At 38.1% G+C, this 24,724-nt stretch overlaps 1 protein-coding gene across 2 annotated transcripts in view; it reads right to left on the bottom strand.

The window, feature by feature from the left end:
• znf407 (zinc finger protein 407) overlaps positions 1-24,724 on the bottom strand; it is a 199,498-nt gene that overhangs the window by 94,824 nt on the left and 79,950 nt on the right. For both annotated transcript variants that reach the window (XM_086079561.1, XM_086079562.1), the window contains exon 5: positions 1,560-1,634. In XM_086079561.1, the coding sequence (XP_085935687.1) occupies positions 1,560-1,634 (75 nt within the window). The remainder of the gene's footprint in view (positions 1-1,559; positions 1,635-24,724) is intronic.

Genomic DNA, 24,724 nt, shown 5'->3' with positions numbered 1-24,724 from the left:
TTGTCCAATACATATTTTGTGCAAATATGCACGGAAGAGTGCTTGTTGTAGTTTGAGATGTTACTAAACCAAAACATATTAGTGTCAACGTCACTGTTGTGCCAAAAATTTATCTTTTCACAAAAAGCTTGTTTTCTCCTTATTTTTTTCCATTGTAGCTCGGTGTCACTCAAATTACCTATTTTAAAATGGTGATTACTAAAGAAAGGAATAAGGTCGAGTCCACTTACAATTTTAATAGATTTGAATCTAATAAACCCAAAAAACATGTATTCATTCAAAAATAATTCCTGTGCAAATGTTCATGTTCAGACAACAATAATATATACTGATTCTAAGTCAGTTTTAACATAAATTTAACATTCATTGTTTGTGCTTAAATGCCACAATTAAGTAGTTGGTAGCTGTTGTAAACACGTCTTGTAAACCACCCATCAAGCATTGGGCAACTCACAAAACATTTGGATGGAACTGAACATAAGAACAACAGATCTTAATAATCCAGAAGACAAAACTCAATTTCACGATTTAGCTAATTTTCAACAATTAGATTTTTAAAATGACGATTAATCGAATTACATCGATTTATTGCCTAGCCCAATCGATTGAATTTTTTTTATATTGTGCATCATAAAATAGAAACCTAAAATATTATCAGTGCATTAACTATCCAATCCAATCTATCAGCAACATTATTTGTTATTTTGAGTGCTGATTGTTGAATTTTGACGTTTCGGATCTGATTAATCTAATTGAATAGACTTGTGTTTTTTACTACTGTGAAAGCAATTGATATTTATTGCATTTGTTAAAACCATAGTTGACGATTGTGCCTTTTTTATAAGACTCAAAGCTAAAGTATTGTTAATAATTGGCCTACAATAACACAAAGTCATAACTTAAAAAAAATCCTATCAACCTTTAAAGTTATGGCAACAAGAATTTGCCGCATGTCATCCGTCGCCACTATCAACAAGTACATGTAGTTTCATTAAAATCCATATATTTTTGGTTAAATTGTTTTGATTTTTGGGGGTGATTTGGCATGGAGCGACCCTTCACGCCGGTCACCCTACTACGTCACTGGACAGCTCAAGTTCTTATACAGTAATAGTGGGAGAAGGGCGACTCATCCAGACACCCAACTATGTCACTGTGTGCTGTTTTAGCCACGCTAAAAAAAACAGAAAAACTGAAATGGCAGTCTAACCATAATTGGGTATTACATAACTATCAGCCTTTGCACATGTTTTCAACAGTTATCGTCACACATGTATAATATATTTAGAAAAAAATGTCTGAATTCAATTTACAGCGACTTTGATTCAAGACTGAGCACAGAGAGTAAAATTATGGGGGCAACAGATGAAGTTTGACAGTCAAAACAGTGTAAGAACACGACCAACAAGCAGACAGATGGGACCATTTAACTGAAGTGGGAAATGGAAGATCTCAAACTTAATTTAACTTGAAATGTGTGCTAATTTAAGCTACCATTCTCCAGATATATATATATTTTGCATCTAATAGAATGACAGAAAATATGTTGCAAAATTCACCTCTCTTTACGTTGGCCTATTCCGTGCTTGCCAAGAAGGTGGGTGCTGAGGTGTTTCTTCATTACAAAGGCCCATCTGTAGAAACAAACAAACAAAGAGGGCAGGTGTCAACCACATAGCAATCTCAATGCGCTGTTTTATGTGTAAGAGCATACGTGAATTTATCATGATCAGTCTTTGGCTTGGTCAAGTTCTTTTTTTTTTTTTTTTTAACATTCGTTATCACATTTAACATGTTAAAGAATTGTGCCCAACTGGTCATGTGTCCAGAGTCCATAAAAAAAAAAGAGAGAGGGAGAGAGACTGTAGTATTGAGCAACCCAAAACAAACACCCTGTTTTAACAATCCTGGATTTATTTTGTTTCCTAAACACCACATGGAAACATAATGAATGGATGTCAGGACTAAATACTCAGACATCCGGGCTGCTTCCACAATGTTTTCATCTTCTGGCCTTTTCATTTAGGACCCATCACTTCCAATTATTGTGGAACAGATAGACAATGACCACATCTAAGAACTGAGGATAGTGCTACACGAAAGAGACCAAGGAACAGTCATGTGGTTGGTACAGTCACTGCAAAAACTCAGGTCCCCTTTTCTACAACACACTATCCTATTCTGATTTGATAATTATTCATTATTCCTCCTCCCTCCCTCCCCCAGCGGGCAAGCGTGTTTTGCTACTAGGAATGAGTCTATCAATGAGCAAAAGCATAATTTCCCTATTTATGTCACCGTGTCAGATTGAACAGACGATAATCAACATTTGGACGGATGCATGCACGCACGCACACACGCACGCACGCACAAAGATACACTCACGCACGCACGCACAGCTGGGTCCCCACCAACATGGACCATCATCAATGCCCTTGAGGCAAATGCCAACTAACACCATTATATAAATATTCAAACATGTTCCACTGTATTGCCCCATTATAATCACTCTACATTTTCTCAATGCTTTTTTAACTCAATCATCTAGAATGTTGCCTCACAGTCAATCTGGCTGACTTAGTCTTGCATACTCGCGACAGGAAGCCTGTCAAACAAAAAAATACTGAGGGTCCTAATTTCATGCCCAGCGCAAATCTCGCGCAAATCTCGGTCTAACTGTCACAGACAGACAAACGGGTATTTGCGCCATTGTGGGCATGAATACAGCCGACTTGCTTCCTGACCAAAGAAAGTGACTCATCTAATTCCCTTTAAATTCAGAGCAGGAGAGTTTGGAGTTCATGCAGGAGATCGACATGTGCAAAGTATCTTTATAATGAACTGCTAGAGGATCTTCGCTTACAGATGATGTACAGTTGGCAAGGGATATCACACATCATCGCTGTGGGGTGGACACGAGGACCCTGACTGGTGTGTGTGTCTGTGTTGTGATAGATTTAAAAAAAAAAAAGGCAAAAATAAATCAATTTGAAACTTTTTTTCCGCAATGAATGTAACCTGTACAATTCAATTGGAAAAACATTAAATGTTTTGGAAAGGGTTAGTAAAAATGCACAACTGACATATTTGCACAATTGCGCACTCCCACTTAGTGGGGGATGTGGCTGTATTCCAGAATTAACCAATCAGATTCAAATCCATGGTGAATAGTAGTCAGTAGGAAACAGTTCCAGCATGAGCTGCTCCGAGCTGCCGAGTTTGCTTTATAACATTAAAAATGGACAATGTTTTAATGAGAGCAGATTGCGGGTCTACCGCCCAAAAAAAAACACAAATGTGAATGCATAATTATGTGCTTTCTTTTAGTGAGAGGAAGAGCAACAATTTTAATATATAAAGAAAAAAATTAAGTAAATGGTACTTCCTTTATATTTTATGTTACAAGACCCTCAAAGCACTTTACATTTTTACTCAGGATACTGCAACATGGTCACACTGGCCTGGGATCGAACCAACAACCTCAGGGTTGTGACACGACCACTCCACTTACCAATGAACCAAACTGCTGCCAAAGAAGAAATAGGTTTCAAAGAATGCATCAAGAAAAGAAAAGAAATTGCACCCGAGTATGTCGCGGGATTAGCCAAACTGTGAAAAAAAAGTGTGATTTATAATCTGAAAAAAACTGTGCATTTTTTTCCAATTGCATTCTACAGAAAACATTAAACGGAGGAGCAGTTTTAAAGTAATATATTTAGGTCTCAGTGCTTTTATATAACAAAAACCTGGTATTGCAACAGGAGTCTTGTTGATATATTATAACCACTTCATATAATAAAACAAACAGCATAATTAATATATTTTAGAGCAGGTGCTGTTGATGCATCAATACAATTCTGAGAAAAACAAGGCCTTGAGAACACTTGATGTTGTTTGTGCTTGTGTGTAATGTGCTTGTTTAAGTCGTCATGTTTAGTGAAAAGAAAGTGAAAAGAAAAAACAGCTTTGCAAACATCTTTGTTAATTATGTATTACAGCTGTCCTTCATAAACCTAATTACAGAGCGCTGAAAGGCAACAGCGGAAATTTACATATGTGCATGAAAGACAAGTCATATGCAAAATATGATTTTAATTAGCAGTCCTTGATAGCGAGGGGTACAAATCAAACTGGCATGTTGTGGGATTCTCATCTTTGACATTTTTTTCTACCAGATTTATCTTAGAATACTTTGAGTAAGATGGGAAATGCCCTGAGGATACTCCTCACATAAGATACACACAGACACACACGCTGTTTGAAAACAGAAATAAATCATACGCGTATGCACACAAAAAAAACACAGAAAAAAGCAACCATTTTATTATTCGCAAATGGTGAAATACATCTTCACACAAAGTGTCACAATTGACACTACATGTGTTTTTGTAATAAGCAAAGTGCACATCTCGGACCGCGCAGTGCATTGTGGGCAGGGGGGGAGTTACCTGGCTACCAAACAGTAGTCAAGAGTAATGGAAACCAATGGAGACTTAAACGATTTAAACCGCATGAAAGTTGACAATTTAATTAAGCGTTTTTGGGAGTCGCCGTTACACTGAAGACTGCGTTCGGCAACAGACAGAAACGGAAAGACGAACTGGCTGAACTTGCATATGCTGCATCGATTCAAAAACTACCAGTCTTATTGACAAAGGAGGAAGAGAGAGACGCTGTGAAAAATGACTACGTCATTGTTAATCGTTGGAGACAAAGTAATTTCTGACCCCTTGACGACAAGTGACGGATGGCTGGAAGAAGCCCATGGTTTGAAACTTTGGCCACCTTGCATGTCAGCCGATATTGCTGAATGTGTACACTTTACCGGGATTTTGATCGAGGACACAAAAACGGGACACGATTAAGAGACGGGTAGGATCTTTCTTCACTGAAGGGGTCAATTGGGGCTAGAAGCAGGTTCTTAAGTGACAGTCACTTCATTAGTTTTGTTACACGTACGTCCGCTAGCAAGCTTGTGATGCTTCTGTCTGCTCCCTTGGTTTCATGATATTGACAAAATAAATGTGTTCAAGAAATTTTTAATTTTTGCCTCTTTTACGTCCGTTTGGATCTTTCTTTTCTGTCTGGAAATTGGGAAGAGTGAACGGAGGTTTACAAGCCTACACTTCCGTCTTTTCGAGCGTTGCAATGCCGTTTTTTTGCCTATAAACACCATGAGGAAAATAAAAAATGGCACCAAGTGCACCTGTTGTTTTGTCATTTAAGGCTGAAAGACATTTAAACAATGCTTGCAAGCTTTAAGGTGTGCAGTTACACACACACTTTCAGCACTCCATTCGCTGCCATTCAAATGGCAACGTTTTTTTTTAACTTGATTTTCACGCATGCGTAAAGAAAATGCGCACTTCGCTTATATACACAAACTGCCCCCCCCCCCCCCCCCCATACTGTCGATATGCATTGCATGGCACATCTAAATAAAATAATCTAAATAAAATTAAAATAAAAACTGATCGACATGCAAACCAATTGATATCCTAAGCATCCAATTACACATTTGTGTATTCATACGCACAACTATATAAAAGATCCCATAATCGAATGTAAAGGGAATTCCCCTGCTCTATGTGTGTAGGGAGGGATGCTGTGCCATCCAGGTCAAGGCCTCAGCTTGTCAAAATGTCTTGGGCTGCATCATCAACCTGAACCATCAGCCTTGATGGTTACTGTAACAAAGAGATACTTTAAAATGCCATTCATTCATATCATTTCTTTTCTCCCCGTGAAATGAACTAATAAGGCTGTGCCTATGCCCTCCAGGGAAGATCATAATATCCATAGCTGATATGGAAAAAAGACAAGAAAAAGGAAGACAGAGGCCGTGGTGTTTCACTTTCGACTTTCCCTTCAGACTAATCGCAGCGCCACAGCTCGTTAGGTCCGTGACGTGCCGGCGCTTTACCGATAAGCATGGGAGACACGGCTCAATTACCCACACTTACAATCTTTCTCTCTCTTTTCCCTCCCACCGGCTGAAGATGAAGAGATAACATGTCAATATTTGATACAAACAACTTCATTTGACTAATGGTGTTCCTCGATAGGCCCATCTACAGGTCTGGAAGCAATGTAAGATCTAAGAAAAGGCCCCAAGGAGCACTTGGCTTAGACATATTGTTGTCTAAACCCCAATCTGCACAAACTCACTCAAGTGCAATGCATAAGGCATGCTGAGATAGCGGTCGCTCAGACTTACAGTAGAATAATACACCAACTTATTTTAGTCACGTCAAGTTTACTTATATAGCCTTTAATCACAAAGAATCTCCAAGCCCACAGTTGACAAATATTAACAATATTCCCTGATCTAACCACAAGAGGGCAAGGAAAAAACATCAGGGGGAAAAATAAGAAACCTTGAGAAGGGGCCGCTGCAGTGAACGCCGAATAGGCAACAATTTACACAGTATGTGGTGCTAAACAATGTTAACTACAATAGAGCGAAAGTCAATTTAAAGGTCCCAGAGTATGAAAATGCCCTTTAGTAGAGTTTTCTATCAATAATATGCATCCCCGGCATGTCTACAATCCAACAAGATATGAATAAAGTCTATTTGCGCCTTCTTTAGCTTTCTCCTTCTTTCTAAAATGTGTGCTTCAAACGGGAAGATTAAACTTCCGTGACTTAGTGACGTCAAAGACACACGGAAGTTCACTCGACCCAGCCCCCTCGGGTTAGTGGCACAACTTCTGTTAAAGGTATGTCACGCCCACTGAAATTCGAGAAGCTGGCTGCTCCTTTGTTTATCTCCCCCTGCTCGCAAATGCTCCGTGGAGAAGGGAAACAATGATCAGGAAAAAGTGGTTGCTTCCTTCGTCCCAAGTCTTTGAGAAGACAGTGGATTAATTAGATTTTTGAAGAACGTGTACCAACATCATTTCTCAAAGGACTGTTTTGTTAGTGAAAGCCTGTTCAGAGCTGGATTTGCAACAGTTTTAAACATAATGGATCGGTCCCAACAGTGTGACACTACTGCAAACGGGAGAGATGTAAGTTTAACATTTTTGATTTAGCTTTCCTTCCTATCCTTTCTAATAGGAGATGTGCACCTTCTATCATATTAGTGGTGTATTTTTAGTGCCTAAAGTGGGAGATACATTTGTCGTGTGGAGGTTGTTTAGTTACAAGAGGTCAGATATGATTAGGCAGAAGGTGGTTGGATAATGTGAAGCGGTTGTTATTGTTTTGTCAAGATACAATCCGCGGTGGTTAATTTGCCGTGACTGGCAACTCGCCACCTTGTTGACATGACTTTGTGATGCTAACCGGCCGCTAAGTGGTCTCGACGAGACAGCTTGCACGTTGCGACCGCGCAATGGCCTCAATGTTCACATTTGTGTTATTCATAACTGCTTGTAAATGTCTACAAGCATTTACGGCAAATCGGAGACATTCACGGCAAAATAACGTTCACGGGAGATTTGCCAGTTACGGCAAAATAACCATTGCCTAAACAATCATAAACTAACGCTAGAACATAGTCTCTGCAGTAACGTTATGCTAATTGCTCTTATGGTAAAACGTTATGCCAGTTTTCCACATATTAAAATAGTTCTCAAATGTGTAAAAGACATCTGTATTTTTCTTCTTCTGCTCCCATGGCCAGTCGTTTTCATCAACAACATTAGCACATGGCTATCATGACCGAAATCACTGCCCCTTCGAGACAGAAGGGTATGGCCTAGGCGTGGCCTGGTGCAGCTATTTACAAAAAAGTGACACACCCCTAAAACAGGCTGTTTTGAACAGAGCGTTTTTTGGCTGATTTAGGGACAGCAAAAATTATAGATCAAAAGTCAATTTTGACGAATGCATGTCACAGACATGTCTTTTACACATTTGAGAACTATTTTATTTTAGTATGTTGAAACGTTTAATAATATGAGACCTTTAATAAGTTGAAGCACTGCAAGAAGATGCCGTCAGGGAAGTGGGTACTCATCCAAAACAGGCCCGGTTGGTCGGTGCAGAAATCTCCATGGCAACAACTCAAAGATGGTGTCCTGCCTCAGATCTTCCATTCATCCATTTTCCGAACCGCTTATTCCTCATGAGGGTCTTGTCCCAGTCAATTGGTGCATAAAATTAAAGTGTACTTATTACTTTTAGGAAGTGGACACCAATTCGGCATTTGATGTCTTGAGGCAGAATTCGGTCAGTAAACAACTTCGTTACATTGATGGACATATGATTAGACTTTGAGGAATTTCTTTAAAGTTCTAATACATTTTGGTTGACCTTTTGACTTTAATTAGTACATCAGTCTTTCTTCTTCTACTTCTTCTTCTGGGCATTCCAAGTTGTTGTATTGGTTGTACAAGGGCTCTGATACTCATGTACGATAGGCCCCTGACCTTGATTTGGTATGCCAGACTAATTTGATTGAATATTTTGGTTTAAAATCATCGGAAAACATACGCGAGAGCTGCCACCAGCTGGAGAAACAACTAATTCCTTTCGCATTCAACTTTGGTTTGAAACTACGGACTGATGGGGCGAATGAAATAAAGAGTATAGAAATACATGTAGCACTGGGCTACCCAAAGCCAAACTGTGAAATGGTCTGCTATGCCACAGCATTCTGTGCCTGTCCTAATGATGGCATCTACCTGCTGCTTTAATGTCACAGCTGGATCGTCCTCCATCCCTCACTGAATCAGACTGCCATCAGCAGCAGGTAGCGCCTATCAATGCACTCCTCTCTCACTCGCAAATACCTTCATGTTCATATTTTTTTGACTAAAAATATGTACCTATCAGTGAAAAGTGTATGTCTCTGAAAGTGAAATGGTTACAGTGCTTTATAAGTTGAGTTGAGTTGAGTTGAAATTAAACTTGGCTACGTAATTCAAGGCACCGCCATGTTGGATTGTTTATAACACTGCTCGAATGACCATTGATGAAACTAAGATGAAATGGGAGATATTGGAGTCTGTACTTTGTACATTAAAATGGCATAAGATTTTTTTTTAATTGGGTTTTAAGAAAAAATATTACATTACGTTTTATTTCCCCATCTTGTATTCAACTTGCCATTTAAAAAATAGCCAAAACAAAGTTAATTTCCTGAGTAAATGGAAGCAAATGAGTTATTCCTTTCTTTTTTAATCTAGCCTCTAAAAGTGGAAACATCGGGGGTAAGATGACATGTCGCATCTGAGTAGCTTTGACAGGCAAGTGAATTGACAGAAGAAGAAAAACTGACACTTGGCTGACAGCAAGCCTCGCAGCACTGAGATGTCAGACAAGCATATAAACAGACAGGAACAAGAAGACAGAAGATAAGACGTTTGTTGATAGACAGTCACTGTCTCATGACAGTGGAACTCAGGAAGAAGAACTGGATAGAAGTCTGGATTCTATCAGGTTTACAGTTTTAAAGTGCTAAATGTTTTACAGCAGATTTGTAGCACATGATCAGAACTAACAAATGCTGTTATGGCTCAATTTTTTATTGATTGTTTTACTTTCTTTAATTCTTATGGATGCCATTTGACCCATCATCCCAAATCCTGTTCTGCAATTGATAAACAATGAGAAATAAAGTTTTCTATTCAGATCTGAACTTTTTTTCCCCTTCAACTCTGCACCAAAATTGAACATGTGGACTGTACTCAACCCCACCACAAAGTTCTGTGGAATTTAAGTAGTGTTTGAGTAAACTAAAACGACACCTGGACGAAATTTACAGATTAGATGCATCAAATGTAAACTGACGAGGAGAACGATGGCAAAACCAGTTTACAATGCTGTCGCTCTGCTTCACAAAACCAAGAGTTGACTGCATCAATATCAACCCCGGCTCTTAAGAGATCCGCTAATAGAGACATCCCAATCATGTAACAGATGTAGGGAAATAAATAAATAAAACATCCAAATTGATTTTGTTTTCCTTCCTGCACTGGTAGAAAGCAAGTACTTGATCTACTCTAATGTGATCTTCATAAAAAAAATAAAAGGGACTGTTTTCTTGATGACTGATCAATGTCAACCATCTGAATGAAACAGACACCATGTCTGATGTGTGTACCAATGTGCATGTGCATGTACATGTGTGTATGTGTCCTCTAGTCTAAGAGGAGGTACATTAAAAGCTCACTTTGCTTCACCAAAGGGGTGTTTGGATCATCTGCTGAGGCAGGTGATGGGGCTTGACGGATTGATTGAGGCAAAGTTCTCATCGGTGGTGGCAGCGCCCCATTGCTTTCCCAGCTCCAGTGCACACTGTTCCATTAAAGGATCATTTAGAAGCAGAGCAAGTTCTACCTGTATGTGTGCAGTGCAATGTGAGATGAAACAAGACATTTTGAATCTATGAGGATATATATATATATATATATATATATATATATATATATATATATATATATATATATATATATATGGGTTACTCCTTTCATAACCAGAATTCTTGCTCATATAAACGCATTCGGAATACCTCGATCGATCGGGACAATGTTTTTCGCTGTGCGCATGCTCGCTATTTTTTTCTTCGTCTTCCTTTCTTCTTCTTCGCTTATTTGACACACAAGGAATCTTGATGTATGTAGTCACGACTTGTATGCCCACCTCCGTCCTACTTGCTAAAGGAGCCTCCCTTGAATACATTGATTTCTCCGCTGCGTTTTCACATTGTTTTGTGTCTCTACAGCGAAAACGCCACAGTTTGTGCCTATATACACATACAATAAATACAAATATATAAGTCCATGCTTTTTTTTTAACAACGGCTACTTTGCGGAAATTCACCTATCGCGGGTGAAAGTGGAACGTAACATCCGCAAAAAGTGAGGGAAACACTGTACTGTTCCTTCCCAACAGTGGATTAAGTAATCTATTATTAAAGACATAATTTTGATGTGCCGATGGCAGTTTCAGTCTTAGGAAGCCTAAAGCTAAAAGAGTCATAGTAATGTTGAATATTAGGCCACTCAGCTTCATTATATTTTCTAATTAACTGCTTTGATTTGGTATTCAGATCATAACTTGAAAAATGCTGAAGAGAGAATAACATTGTTCTTTGCTTGATATGAAAGGAGAGGTGTATAATGATCAAGGCAGAAGCATATTTTATTGTTAATTCATTATGATTATCATTAGGGCAGCAATGAGGTTAGCACATCTTTCACAGTCAAGAGGTTTTGGGTTCAAATCTTGGCTCAGGTAAAAGGGCACTCGACAGTAGCCAGAATGCACACTAGTATCTCTCCAACATATAGGTCATTTTTTTAATGTTGTTCCGATACGATACGATTATCGGGAGGGGTGCCGATACGCTGGCATCAGTATCGTCACTGCGCTTTTTTCTTCCTGTTTGTTCATACGGCAACAACAGAACAGGTTGGCAAGCTGCTTATGTCATTTTGAAATGCTACGCCATAGAAAAGCAAGCAAAACACGCATATTCCATTTGCAAGTGTCCGTCGGCATAAATACAGAGATAATCATGTTGAACAAGCCACGGCGCGAGTACATGTTTAAATGAGTGGTGCAAATGAGCCGTGATCGTATGGCTTAAGCGCCATGGTTTGGGTCGTGCAAAGTCCGGAAAACGATGCTGCGGAGGCCAACTTCAAAATAAAAGCCCTAAAAGTAATGCGGTGATGTTGATGCAATTGCCTTGTTACTTGTATTATGAAATTGACCCATGCAGTGCATGGTAGTCATCGCGGCTCAAGGCGGTCAGCTTGACTCATCCTCACGCGACTGTCGACTTCCAACATCAACACAACGCCATCCCGACATTATATTTCATTGCTAATTAAGGACGCTAAGAAATTGCTAGTTAGTTAGTCTGTCATTGTATGATACGCCCAAGTCTCCGGTGTTAGCAACTAGCCACTAACAGGAGCGTAAACATTGACAGTGTTCAGGAGAGGTGCATTGAAATGCAGTCGGACATAGTGATGTCACGATACCAACATTTTGACTTCAATACTATACCTGCATAAAATACCTCAATACAATATACTTGGTACTGTACCGTACCGTACCTTGACAAAAATCTAAAACATCAGTAAAAGCAGCAAAATTAAAACTGACAGAAAAACGTATTTGTATTATTTATTAATTCAAAATATTAGGATGTAAAATTGTTAATGTATGAACATACTGTATATACAGTATTTATGTACAGTATATAGTACTGTATGATATTTCACAATGCACGCCATATTCTTGAAGTACTGTATTTGACTGCATTTGATGTCATCCATTGTAGATACTGTATTGGCAATACAACGGCACTCCAATGCCTCAACGTAACGTTGCTTGTGTGTGTCCATTCTACTCCCAGCTAGTCGAATGTGCAATCAAACACTACAAACTGGAAACAAAATAATTCACACTCAACTTATTTTTAAAGGGGAAAAATATCAAAAATGTCTCACAACCTGTCGCTCTGTCAGTTGTCTGAGCTTTTTCTATGTATAACTGAGAATTCCTAGTGTGTCCCTGTTCACTGTACACACCTTGAGTCCACTGCAAAACGTGAGTGATTGTTGCTTTTTCTTCTGCTTCTCCGCGATAAACATTTTTCTCTTGTGACAAAACGTTTCTAAAACAAAAAATCGAAAACCACACTTGTGTTCATGTGTGTTTATTGAAAACATACGTGGGTAGTGCTGTCACGTGGCTTCCACTCAATGCGTGTGCGCTCCCACGACAGCGGATACCATTTTTTTACGGGGGTAAGTACTTTGGCACAACACCTGTTAGTGAGGTGCTTGGCCATATTGGACGTGTTCCCGCCTCGAGCGATAGTAACTTAAAAAAAAAAACCTTACAGACAGGCTTTGTCATGCTGGTTGGCTTGCCGTGGCTGTCGGCCATGTAAGCAAAAAAGTTCCATATGACACTTTGCGCGTAATGCTTCTCAACGAGGAGTGGACGGGCAGCGAGCGCTTCAGTGCTTGAAGCCATCTTCCTGTGTCCTCTCGCACATACACAGAAAGAGGCGTGCCACTTAAGGCGCTTTCCACATATCGGTAGACAGACGGCCATGCGTGTGACCTGCCTTTAAAACAGAGTTGGCAAGCTGTCTCGTTGATATTATTTAAATACTGGTGCGAAGAAATTATACCGAGCCGTTTTTAACACCGAAACATCAAGGCGCAGTACTGAAACCGGTATCCCGTGCAACACTAGTCGAACATTCCCAAAAAGGTGCGACCAAAACATTTGTGGCGTGATCAACTGAAAAAGTAGGATAGCACCATTGGTGCTTCTGAATAACAGCACTTTTATTGCAGCACAATATTGCTACTAGGTATCCAAGTGTGGTCAGGAGTTGGGTTGGGTTGGGTTGGGCCAGGCCAACAGGCCTAAGCCATAACGCCAGGACCGATTTTTTGGTCAGTCCAGCCCTGCACTGGTTTCATTGCCATCTCAGACAGATTTGATTGATATTGTTAATTAAGACTGTATGTACTGTATATTCTTGCCTAACTTTATTGGTCTTTAATAAAGTAAAATACTTGTTATTCATCAGCCAGTTTCATTGTTTCTGTAACATATGCTGCCTTTGTCCAAATTCAAATAAAGCATTTTAATCCAGCATTGGAGTGAGATTAATCTAGATTTAAAGAAATCTATGCCCAACACTAATATACATACATATACACACTGTATAGTCTACTTGTCATTTTTATATTTATCCAGCTGCAGCAGGACACTACTTACTGTAATATGAAAATCACATGTTTTTAGGAAAATGCTTTAAAGACACTGGTTACGGGTGGTTAGCCGCTCTTGCTAATGTACCTCCAGTTTTCCTTTCCAAACTCTCTGCAGAGCAGTTAAAGGTATGAAAAATATATGTGCTTTTCTCCCTCTCCTCTCCACTGTGCCGTGTTAAACCATTAAAAAGAAGTCCTGCTCATTATCTCTCTAAACAAAACTTTTCTCATACGAAATAAATCACAGTTGTGCAGCACAGCTAACAGCCGTGAAGGGATAAATTACAAAGTGCCGCTCTGGCAGCGTTGGTATTTTAAAAAGCTTGGTGCACAATTTCTATGATGTGCAGTAATTTGTAATTCAGGTTTCCTTGTGTTTATAGTAGTCTCTCCAGGTGTGTACATTCTAGAATAGCATGCTGTGTCCGGTCAATACTTAACAAGGACACAGCAGCACTAGTTCAATTGCAAAATGGAAATATTTGACAATGTAATTCTTTTCCGCCTCAAAACAAATGTAACATTTGATCATAAAGTAAGACAATTAGCTATTAGACCACTTCAAGTAAAGTTTTTCTTCGCAGACTTTGCATGCTGAAGCTGTGACAATCTGTCTTATCCTTATATTTCAGCATTGTTACTTAGGGAGATAAAAAATCAACACAAATAAAATCACAATATATTTTAACACAGATTGTGATTATTAGCCAAAATAATAGTAATAAATACCGTATGATAGCAGGTGGCTGGCTGTGTTATGCCAGGAAAAGAAAAGTTCCACTCATACTAGACATTTGCAATTTATGGAGAAGTTACGTGTGAATACTGGCATGCAGAAAGAAAAAAATATGGATGCATGTGAAATAATGTTGAAAGATACAGAAGGGTATGAAACTAAATTTAAATTTCTAGCATATTGAAAATTGTTAGCAAGCTAATATGATGATGTGAATCTGTTATGTTGAATGTGTCAATGGGAATGAATAGGGAAGTTTACTGGTGACAATTTTTGGTTCAATGGAAATTGTTGACATTGTTCTCAAGGTGAATTGAATGAGCTGAATGTTTTGAATCTCAATTGGGAATGATATGATCATGTTATGTTGAATAAATGAATGAGTAATTGGTTGGAAATTGAATTTTGGGAAAACTGCACAATTTTGGAATGAGAAAAACAACAGTCTGTATCGTAGTGATTTTTTTGAATATGTTGAAATTGGAATTATGTGAACTTGATGGATTATTTGGAAGTACAGTCGATGCATGTAAAAATAATGGGCGAAAGAAAAGCTGAAATAACATGTGTGATGAAATAATCTAAAACAGGAAAATACAGGTGTTTACTTAATGCAATTATCTTTTACATATATCAAGGACCGGGAGCCTGGTGAGACCACCATCACCCCAAACCCCACGCATAACCTCTCATGGGCCCCCCACTGGGAAGATTAAACTGCACTTGTTTTTTTGTTTTTTTACAACAGTAAGCTTGCCTTTCTTATTCCATCTGTGAAAAACAAAAACAAAAAAACAAAAAACACTAGTAAAAAAAAAAAAAAAGATCGGGAAAAAAACAGACCCATGATTTATTCACTCCGTTTACTGTACACTATCTGCCTATCCTCTGAGATCAAATTAAATGTTTGAAAAATAGGGTGAAAAAAAGGAGAAAATGATGGATGGGAGAAAAGAAAGGATATACCGTGTGTGTGTGTGTGACTGTGTGTATATACAGACATACATATGTGTATATATATGCATATATATATATATATACAAATATACATATATATATACAAATAAACATATATATGTATATATACAAATATACATATATATATATATATATATATATATATACAAATATACATATATATATATATATATACATATACAAATATACATATATATATATACATATACACATATATATATATACATATATATATATATATATATATACACACATACATACATATATATACACACATACATACATATATATACACACATACATACATATATATACACACATACATACATATACACACACACATATATATATATACATATATATACATATATATATATATACATATATATATATATATACATATATACACATATATATACATATACATATATACACATATATATACATATATATATATATATATATATATATATATATATATATATATATACATATATATATACATATATATATATATATATATATATATATATATACATATATATATATATATATATATATATATATATATACATATATATACATATATATACATATATATATATATATATATACATATATATACATATATATACATATATATATATATATATATACATATATATACATATATATACATATATATATATATATATATATACATATATATACATATATATATATATATATATATATATATACATATATATACATATATATATATATATGTATATATATATACGTATATACATATATATACATATATACATATATATACATATATATATATATATATATATATATATATATATGTATATACGTATATATATATATATATATATATATACATATATATACATATATACATATATATATATATATATATGTATATACGTATATATATATATATATATATATATATATATACATATACATATATACAAATATACCACCCCCAAAAAATAATTATATATATATATATGCCTTGAAGGTGCTGGAGAAGCGTCGGTGGCGGGTGAAGCTAGCGAACATTAGCAAGGACGCCGCTCTGTCACGTAATATTGTGTTGTGTTGTTTCCTGAGATTGTTCCCGAGTCACGTAAAACAACTTTGAATTACCCCCTGGACCCCCTCACATGCTGGAAGCACAGGATGATGCGGCAGACGGACTTTTTTAAGCATGGGCCAGAAACCCTCGTCAAATCATAATCGTTTGGCAACGTCTCCTGACGAGGAGTACTAACTTTGTTATTAGTGTAAAAGAAGGATACTCAGACGCTTTCACGAGCAGGAAGTTAGCCAGGATCGCGGAGCATCACAGGTACGTGCAGGTCTGTGTTTCATAACCGCTTATAACCGTTTAATTTAATTTAATTAATTTAATTTAATTATGCTTAACCGTTTAATTCAATTTTCATGTGTCGTCTACTCAGCATTGAGTTACGTAATGAAATTGATTGTCATTGATTGTCGTCTTCATCAATGCTACAGTTGCAACTCTAGTTGAATGTAATATTCCAATGCAGTAATCATGACAAAATGTTATTGTGATTGTATGTATTGTAAAAAAATGTATAAATGTATGTGGTAAACGGGTAATTACCTGTATACAGACAACAAAAAAACATTGGATCACCATCTTAATTCATTAGTATAGTGAAACCAAGTGTTCTTAACTCTTTGACCGCCATAAACGTTATAAAACGTTTAGCATAAACCTAGGGAAGGGCGCCGAGGACGTTAAAAGACGTCCCCTATTCTTTTTTTTTTTTTTTTTTTTGAAAACGGGTGCAGGAAAGCCTTGGGCAGCTGTGCTGAAAGTATCAGGCAGATCTGATTAGTAAAAGACTCGTTTTGGCCCCTAGAGGGCAGCGATGACTCTCTTTGCACAAGGTTGGATGGGCCGCCCACCGTGGGCGTCAGTAGAAGACGTGAGGCGGAGCTAGAGTGTTGAGGAGACAATGGCTGTTCAAGCCACAATGGCTTGACCAAGCAACCGGTTGCAAGCAGCTCACGCTTGAGCATTTTTTTCAAAGACGGAAAGCATCAATCAATACTAAAAAGCGCATTGATGTCGACGATGATGATGACTCCGAGCTTGACGCCAAAGTTGGAAGCCTTGACGCGACTGTTATGATCACGTAGTAAGCCTCACCGGCTAAGCGCGGCTAGCGCTGCTAAGGCCGGAAAACGCGCACAATAGCCGACCGGGTACTTCTACACAATCGGACATTCGATCAGGCGATGGAGAGTTGGCATCGACCAATGCAGATTGATGATGATGGTGAATCCTGAGGTTGACGCCACAGTTGGAAGCCTTGACGCGACTGTTATGATCACGTAGTAAGCCTCACCGGCTAGCGCGGCTACCGCTGCTAACGCCGGAGCTTTCACATGCGGACATTTTGTCGGACAATGAAGAGTACCCTGAGTCCAATGCATATTCATCGGAGGAGCGGGTACAGTCTGATCACGGAGAAGACACTGTTTCTGGACTACGATGCCACCATGAATGGAGTGGATAAAATGGATCAAAACATCTCTTACAACCCGGTGTAGCAACTGAAGGACACGAGGAAGCGAGACGTAACGAAACCGTAGCATGATCCTGATATTAGACTTGATGGCAACACACACTGCAGTATATACTTGCTATTCCCCGGAAAAAACGGCCTGCAAGAAAGTGGAGCACGCGAAGAGGCAATCTGTTGTGCAAATGCTGTTGCGTCTTCTTGCACGCAGGAGAGTGTTACAAAAAGAAAAACTGTCGTTGAAACATCCACATATTTGTAAATAGCACCACAGTTGCACACATTTGTAAATAGTTTGCCAAATTGTTGTCAAATTGTTACACTGTTGAATGTAAATAAACGTACTTTGCTATCAAAAAACACTTTTTCATTCTTGGTGGTAGTGTTTTATAGAAGTAAAGCACTATTTAGGTGTTTGTGGCATCATTCATGGACAAAAAGAAGTGTAAAATTCACTAGAATGCATGAAATAATATCGTTTCACTAAAAGCTTGATTTCTCCGTATTTTGGTCCAAAACAGGCGAAATTGGGTCAAACTAACCATTTTCTATTGTTGATTACTAAAGAACGGAATAAGGTAGAAACAAACTGATGAAAGATGAAAGTCCAATCTTTCATTTGGTAGTACGTGTGTTTCCATAGTCCAAACAGAACATTTTCTGTGGACCTTGAAAGATCAGTCAAAATGCTTAAATCGGCTGGCACTGACGGCATCCCTTTTCTGAAAACGTCTGGCAGTCAAAGAGTTAAAATCAAGGTCCATGTTTTATTCTTACAATGCAAAATTATACACAGTAGAAACATTAGCACTCTGCTTGAATGTATGAAAAATAAAAGTGCACCGGTACTTAAGTAATTATTATATTCATTCAATACATGTGTTGAACATATTGAATGAACATTTTTGTGAATACATTGAATATTTTGGGGGGAAAAAACAAGTACAAAGACAATTTAGTATGGATTGGTATCAGATAGGTATCGGCAGATACTAAAACCTAAGGTATCTCTATCAAATCGGTAATGAAAAAAGTGGTAGTTAACTCTTTGACCGCCAAAAACATTCAATAACGTTTAGTAGAATCCAAATGAGTGCCGTCAAAGACGTTAACTATGTTTTTTTTTTTTTTTTTTTGGGAAACGGGTGGAGGAAAGCCTTGGCCAGCTGTGCTGAAAGTATCAAGCAGATCGAGTTAGTATAACGACTATTTATGGGCACTAGATGGCAGCGATGACTCTCTTTGGACAAGATTGGGTAGGAGTCAGTAGAAGACGTGAGGCGGAGCTAGAGTGTTGAGGGGAGAATGGCTGAGGAAGCGAAAATGGCGACCGGTTGCAAGCAGCTCACGCTTGAGCATTTTTTTCAAAGACGAAAAGCATCGACCAATGCTAAACAGCACATTGATGATGATGATGGTGACTCCGAGGTTGACGGCGAAGTTGGAAGCGTTGACGCGGCGGCTTCGATCACGTCGTAAAGCCTCACCGGCTAGCCATGCTAACGGCGGAAAACGTGGTGCACAACCGATCACTCCTGCACAGGCGGACGTTCAATCGGACGATGAAGAGTACCCCATGTCCAATGCATATTCATCGGAGGAGTGGGTACAGTCTGATCACAGAGAAGACACTGGTTCTGGACTACGATGCCACCATGAATGGAGTGGATAAGATGGATCAGAACATCTCTTACCACCCCGTATAGGAACTGAAGGACATGAGGAAGACAGACGTAACACCAGGTCACCGTATCATGATCCTGAGAGTAGACTTGATGACAACATGGCCAAACACACACTGCAGTATATACCTGCTACTCTCTGGAAAAAAAGGCCGGCAGGAAAGTGCACGCGAAGGGGCAATCGCAGTGAAACTAATCTGTGGTGCAAATCCTGCTGCGTCCCCTTGCACGCAGGGGAGTTTTACACAATAAACCACACAAAAAGAAAAACTGTGTAGTTGAAACATCCACACAATTGTAAATAGTACCACAGTTGCACACATTTGTAAATAGTTTGCCAAATTGATTTGTCAAATTGTTACACTGTTGAATGTAAATAAACTTATTTTGCTATCAAAAAACCCTTTTTCATTGTTGGTGGTAGTGTTTTACAGAAGTAAAGCACTGTTTAGGTGTTTGTGGCATCATTCATGGAAAAAAAAGGTGTCAAATTCACTAGAGTGCATGAAATAATATCGTTTCACAAAAAGCTTGATTTCTCCGTATTTTGGTCCAAAACAGAGCATTTGGATGAAACTAACCTATTTTCTATTGTTGATTACTGAAGAACGGAATAAGGTAGAAACTAACTTTTTTTTTCAGATGAAAGTTCAATCTTTCATTTGGTAGTATCTGTGTTTCCATAGTCCAAACACAACATTTTCCGTGGACCTTGAAAGATCAGTCAAAATGCTTAAATCAGCTGGCACCCACATGTTCTCTTTTCTGAAAATGCTTGGCAGTCAAAGAGTTAAAGGTAGCACAGTCAGCAGTACGACATTTTTAGTATAGAGCCTTAGAATGGGATTTGTTGTTTTGTGAGTGTTCTCCCACACTCGTGCACCTCTTGAAGGACTACTAAGGTCACAGTCCACTGCTTTTACACTATGGTACTAAAGTAAAATTCAGTGATTATCTTAAATTATGACAAATGTTTCATCATTCAGTCATCAACTGGTTGTTCTAAATCAAACAGACTTTCTTTAAATGGTATGTTTTTTGAGAGGTTTGATGAGGTGGTCAACATTAGAAAACAATGGACGTTTGGGATACTGAGCAATAAGAATACACAATACAGTTAAAATATTATAACTGCTGTTGCCACCCACTCAAATTGAACATATTTCTTTGAAAAGATATGTGCACACTCACTCACTCACACACTCACAAAGGATGTCTTTGTTTAGCTATCGCTGCTGTTTTCTTGACACCCACCATCTGCCACCCCAGTAACAGAGAAGAGTGAAGAGGGGTTTCAACAGGAAACTGTCCCATTGATGCCCCCTCCCCCCCACACACAAGGTTTTAGTCAAACAAGTGCAGACCTCCCTCCCACTGCTGCTTGTCTCAAATGTTTATACAAGTTTTAGCACTTCTCTCCAAACCATTTTTTGTATGTTCTACAATCAATTTTAAGTGGCATATTAAACGTGTGTGCATTTGTCTGAGCACGATGGCAGGGTTGAGAGGAGTCCTTCTCAGCCACAATCTGCAGACACACAAATTGCCGAGAACAACCATTCAATAGTAAATGAATAAATAAGCAAATAAAGTATAATATGCAGATAGGGGTGACAAAGCCTCCATCTCGGCCTGTTCTACAATGCACCAACCATTCATCACCTGCACACGCAAAGTGCTGTCTACGGTCCTTAGCATATTCACTCACATATTATAATGAAGGCTTGCATGCAAATCAGTACGACCTTTTCCTTTTGGCTTTTCTTTTTTTTTCCACCTCACGTTTTTACAACTTTACATTAAGAGGAAGGGAGTGGAGACTAGTGGCTGGCATGGCTATTAGAACACAGGCTGAGTATGTGACGTGATCTAAACTCAGGGACTTAATTACGCTAATCTATTAACAGACGTTAGCTGTCAGAGATCTTTATGGCAAAGGACAGACTTTCCCAGACACTTTATTTATTAAAAGTATCTGTGGTCAGTTAAATTCAGAGCCCAACCGATTTGCATTTTTTGAGGCAGATACCGATTTTTGGCAGAAGAAAAATCGGATTACAGATTAATCTGCCGATTATTTAAAATATATAGATAATGCATACAATTATTGTAATTATTATTACTTGTGTGCAAACTTTATTAAGATCTATATATAGCATTACCTTATCAATAAATTTAATTTAGTATCCAACATACAGTTATTGTATAGATTTATGTATCAATAATAAAACCATTCTTACTTGTTCACAACTGCTGTACTGTATATGGCTAGAATACATAATTGGGCTGGAAAAATAGCAATCAGGATTATTTGATTGAGATTGAAATCATGATTGAGAAAACAATTTGTGATTTCAAAACGTATTATTTATTCAACTACTAAAGCTCAACTACTTAAAATTGTCATCATAGCATCATGCCCATTCATCCCTGCACTTTGAACCGGTAAACATTATTGTTTTTGTCAAGTACAAATTACGTTCTCAATAGCATGTGAAATTCAAGCCACTTACATTTGTATTACTCATTTTCATTTTAAGCATTAACCTTCGCTTTTATTTTTTAATGTTGTGTTATTTTTACAAGACATGCTGGGCTAACCTTGGACCTTGTATTGTATTGTATTCCGTGCCATGTCATGTGGAAATGTGTGTTAAGACAACAACAAAAAGTCATTGGATGTTTGCATCCTTGCCTTTGCATCCTTGAATTTTGAGAAAATAAATTATTTGAATCCTTGAAATATCAACTTGTGAAAAAAGAATACTAAAATAATAGCAAGTGGAAAAAACACTTAGAAAAAAATACTGGCTGTTCCTGCGTGTTTTGGCCTCTTAGGGGCAGTGTGGTGCCGTGCATGCATAGTGTACACACTTAAAGTGAGAACAGAATAAAGTTGTGATTGAATTCTATTAAAATAATTGTCTTTTCAGTGGGAAGTTTTTGTGCAGTTTTTTCAGTGGGAAGAGTTTGTGCCGTTGCGTAGTGTTACCTATGGGTATGTGTTCCCACAGTATTTGCACTATTCATTATTTGAAGGAAAAACACTTCCCAAGTCGATGCTAACTTCCTCTTAGCATTTGAATGGGATCCTCCATTAACTTTAGCATTAGTGCTAGGCTAGCAATGTTTTAAAAATGAAACATGTTTTGTATTTAAATATACAGTGGATGTAATTCTTATTGTTGTGTATTTCGTTTTACAGTTAACTCTAACTAACTCGGGTGTCATTACTCCGCTTAAAGGACGCTTAGGGACAACAGAATAACGTATGCTCCACACTTGCTCGTTGCTAATACTACGCAAATAAAATGGTGCATTCAGAGTACTTTTACAGTCGATTAAAACGTTTTAAGTCAGTCATTTGGCCCAATTGGCCAATTGTTTTGGCCGATATTTGAAGGGCAATAATCTGCTGGTTATAATCCGCAGCCAATTAATTGGTCGGACCCGAGTTAAATTCACAGAAGAATGTGCCTACACAGTGACATGGGAGAAATGGACGGCATCAGTATTGGACATGACAAAGGCCCCCAAATCCGTGAGGTACAGTACATGCACAAACATAACAGTAAAGTAAAGCCAAGTTTGCTCATCTTAAAATAGAATAGATAATTTTAAGTCAGCACAACAGCTTGTTTTAACAGCTAATCAGTTATACACCAGCTGTAACAGAGCCTGGCTGGTAATTAAATCTAAGTCAAATAACAACCAAATTATATGACCTTAAGTATTTTATACAAGCTGCTAAATGCTTTATTTGTGCTATATATTATACATATATAAAAAAAAAAAAGCCTACATCTGCTGTGCTATTTTGTCACTAGTGACCAATAGAGGGGGGAGACAAGCCGTCACATGTCCGCCAGGCGGGTTCCTGTGGCGGGCCAAACTTATCCTTCCTTACTATGACTTTGAACTGAGGCATAAATATTGAAATATTGAAATGAAAGATGCGGCAGACGCAGAGGGAGTGGAATGTGTGTGTGGGGGGGGGGGGGGGGGGGTTGAGAAAGGCATAGGATAGAGACAGGAAGAAACGATAGATGGGGTGGGGGAGTGGGGTAGATGAGACAGGAGACCCACTGAGAGAAGAGACAAGGCCCTCACCCCTCTGCCAGGCTGCATTCTAGCAGGCCGACAGTTATGGATAGGAAACATTACTGCTGCTGGTAATTAAAGCAAAAACTAATACTGTCTCTTGGATGAGGGGGCTTCATAGTGAGCATCCATTTGTCACTGCTGCACACTTGCCAAGGCCAGATTAAATTGCTCACACAGCCCTGCTGCATAGAAGATCTATCAACCCATCTATCAATCTATTCACTTTTTTGTCTATTCAATATTAAAAATAAAAAGGCAAGTGTGAATAGTCTCAAGACAAAACAATGCTTCAGTCTTCAAATGTTTAATACTGTATATGTGAGCCACAGCAGACATTAGTGACTGACTGACTGACGCCAGATAGCAGTCAAAAGGCCACTGGCTGGGTAGGAAAAGGAATGGGAGATGAGACCATGGAGGAGGGGATGCCATATCACCAAAAAGAGGGGATCGGTGACACTGAGCGTGTCACAGGGTGACGGCTGCACTCTGCTAGGACCAGCAGCCCCTCCAGCGCTGTCAGAGGAACCGGCAGCTCCAGATAGTGACACTACCAGCCATACTGACAGGCCAAACATGACTCGTCTCCTCTCAAGCCACAGACAAGGCCTGACGGCGCGCAGACACACGGGGCTGGAGCAAGAGGATGGGGGGAGGAATACAGTACATAGATGTCTCTCATAAATGGACAAAAAGAGCAAGGTTGCCCAACAATGTCTAAAACTCAACCAAAAAAAAAAAGTAGAATTACTTTAGCTTCAGCGGTTACAGAAAAAGTGATATAGATTTTCTTACTTTAAGATATAAGACAACATTGAGAAAATTGATAAAGTGATGTTAAACAAAAGAAAAATGTCTAACAAATAACTCCTGACAAAATTTGAGATTTTAATCAACATAAAGTACATACAAAATATACAACAGATCATCTAAATATTTGTAAGACAAGTAAAATG

This window comes from Leptonotus elevatus, chromosome 6 (assembly GCF_054856555.1).
Source record: "Leptonotus elevatus isolate MCC_2025b chromosome 6, RoL_Lele_1.0, whole genome shotgun sequence".
Taxonomy (NCBI): Eukaryota; Metazoa; Chordata; class Actinopteri; order Syngnathiformes; family Syngnathidae; genus Leptonotus; species Leptonotus elevatus.
Note: the sequence above shows the minus strand (reverse complement) of the source record. Positions and strands in the feature narration are given on the sequence as shown.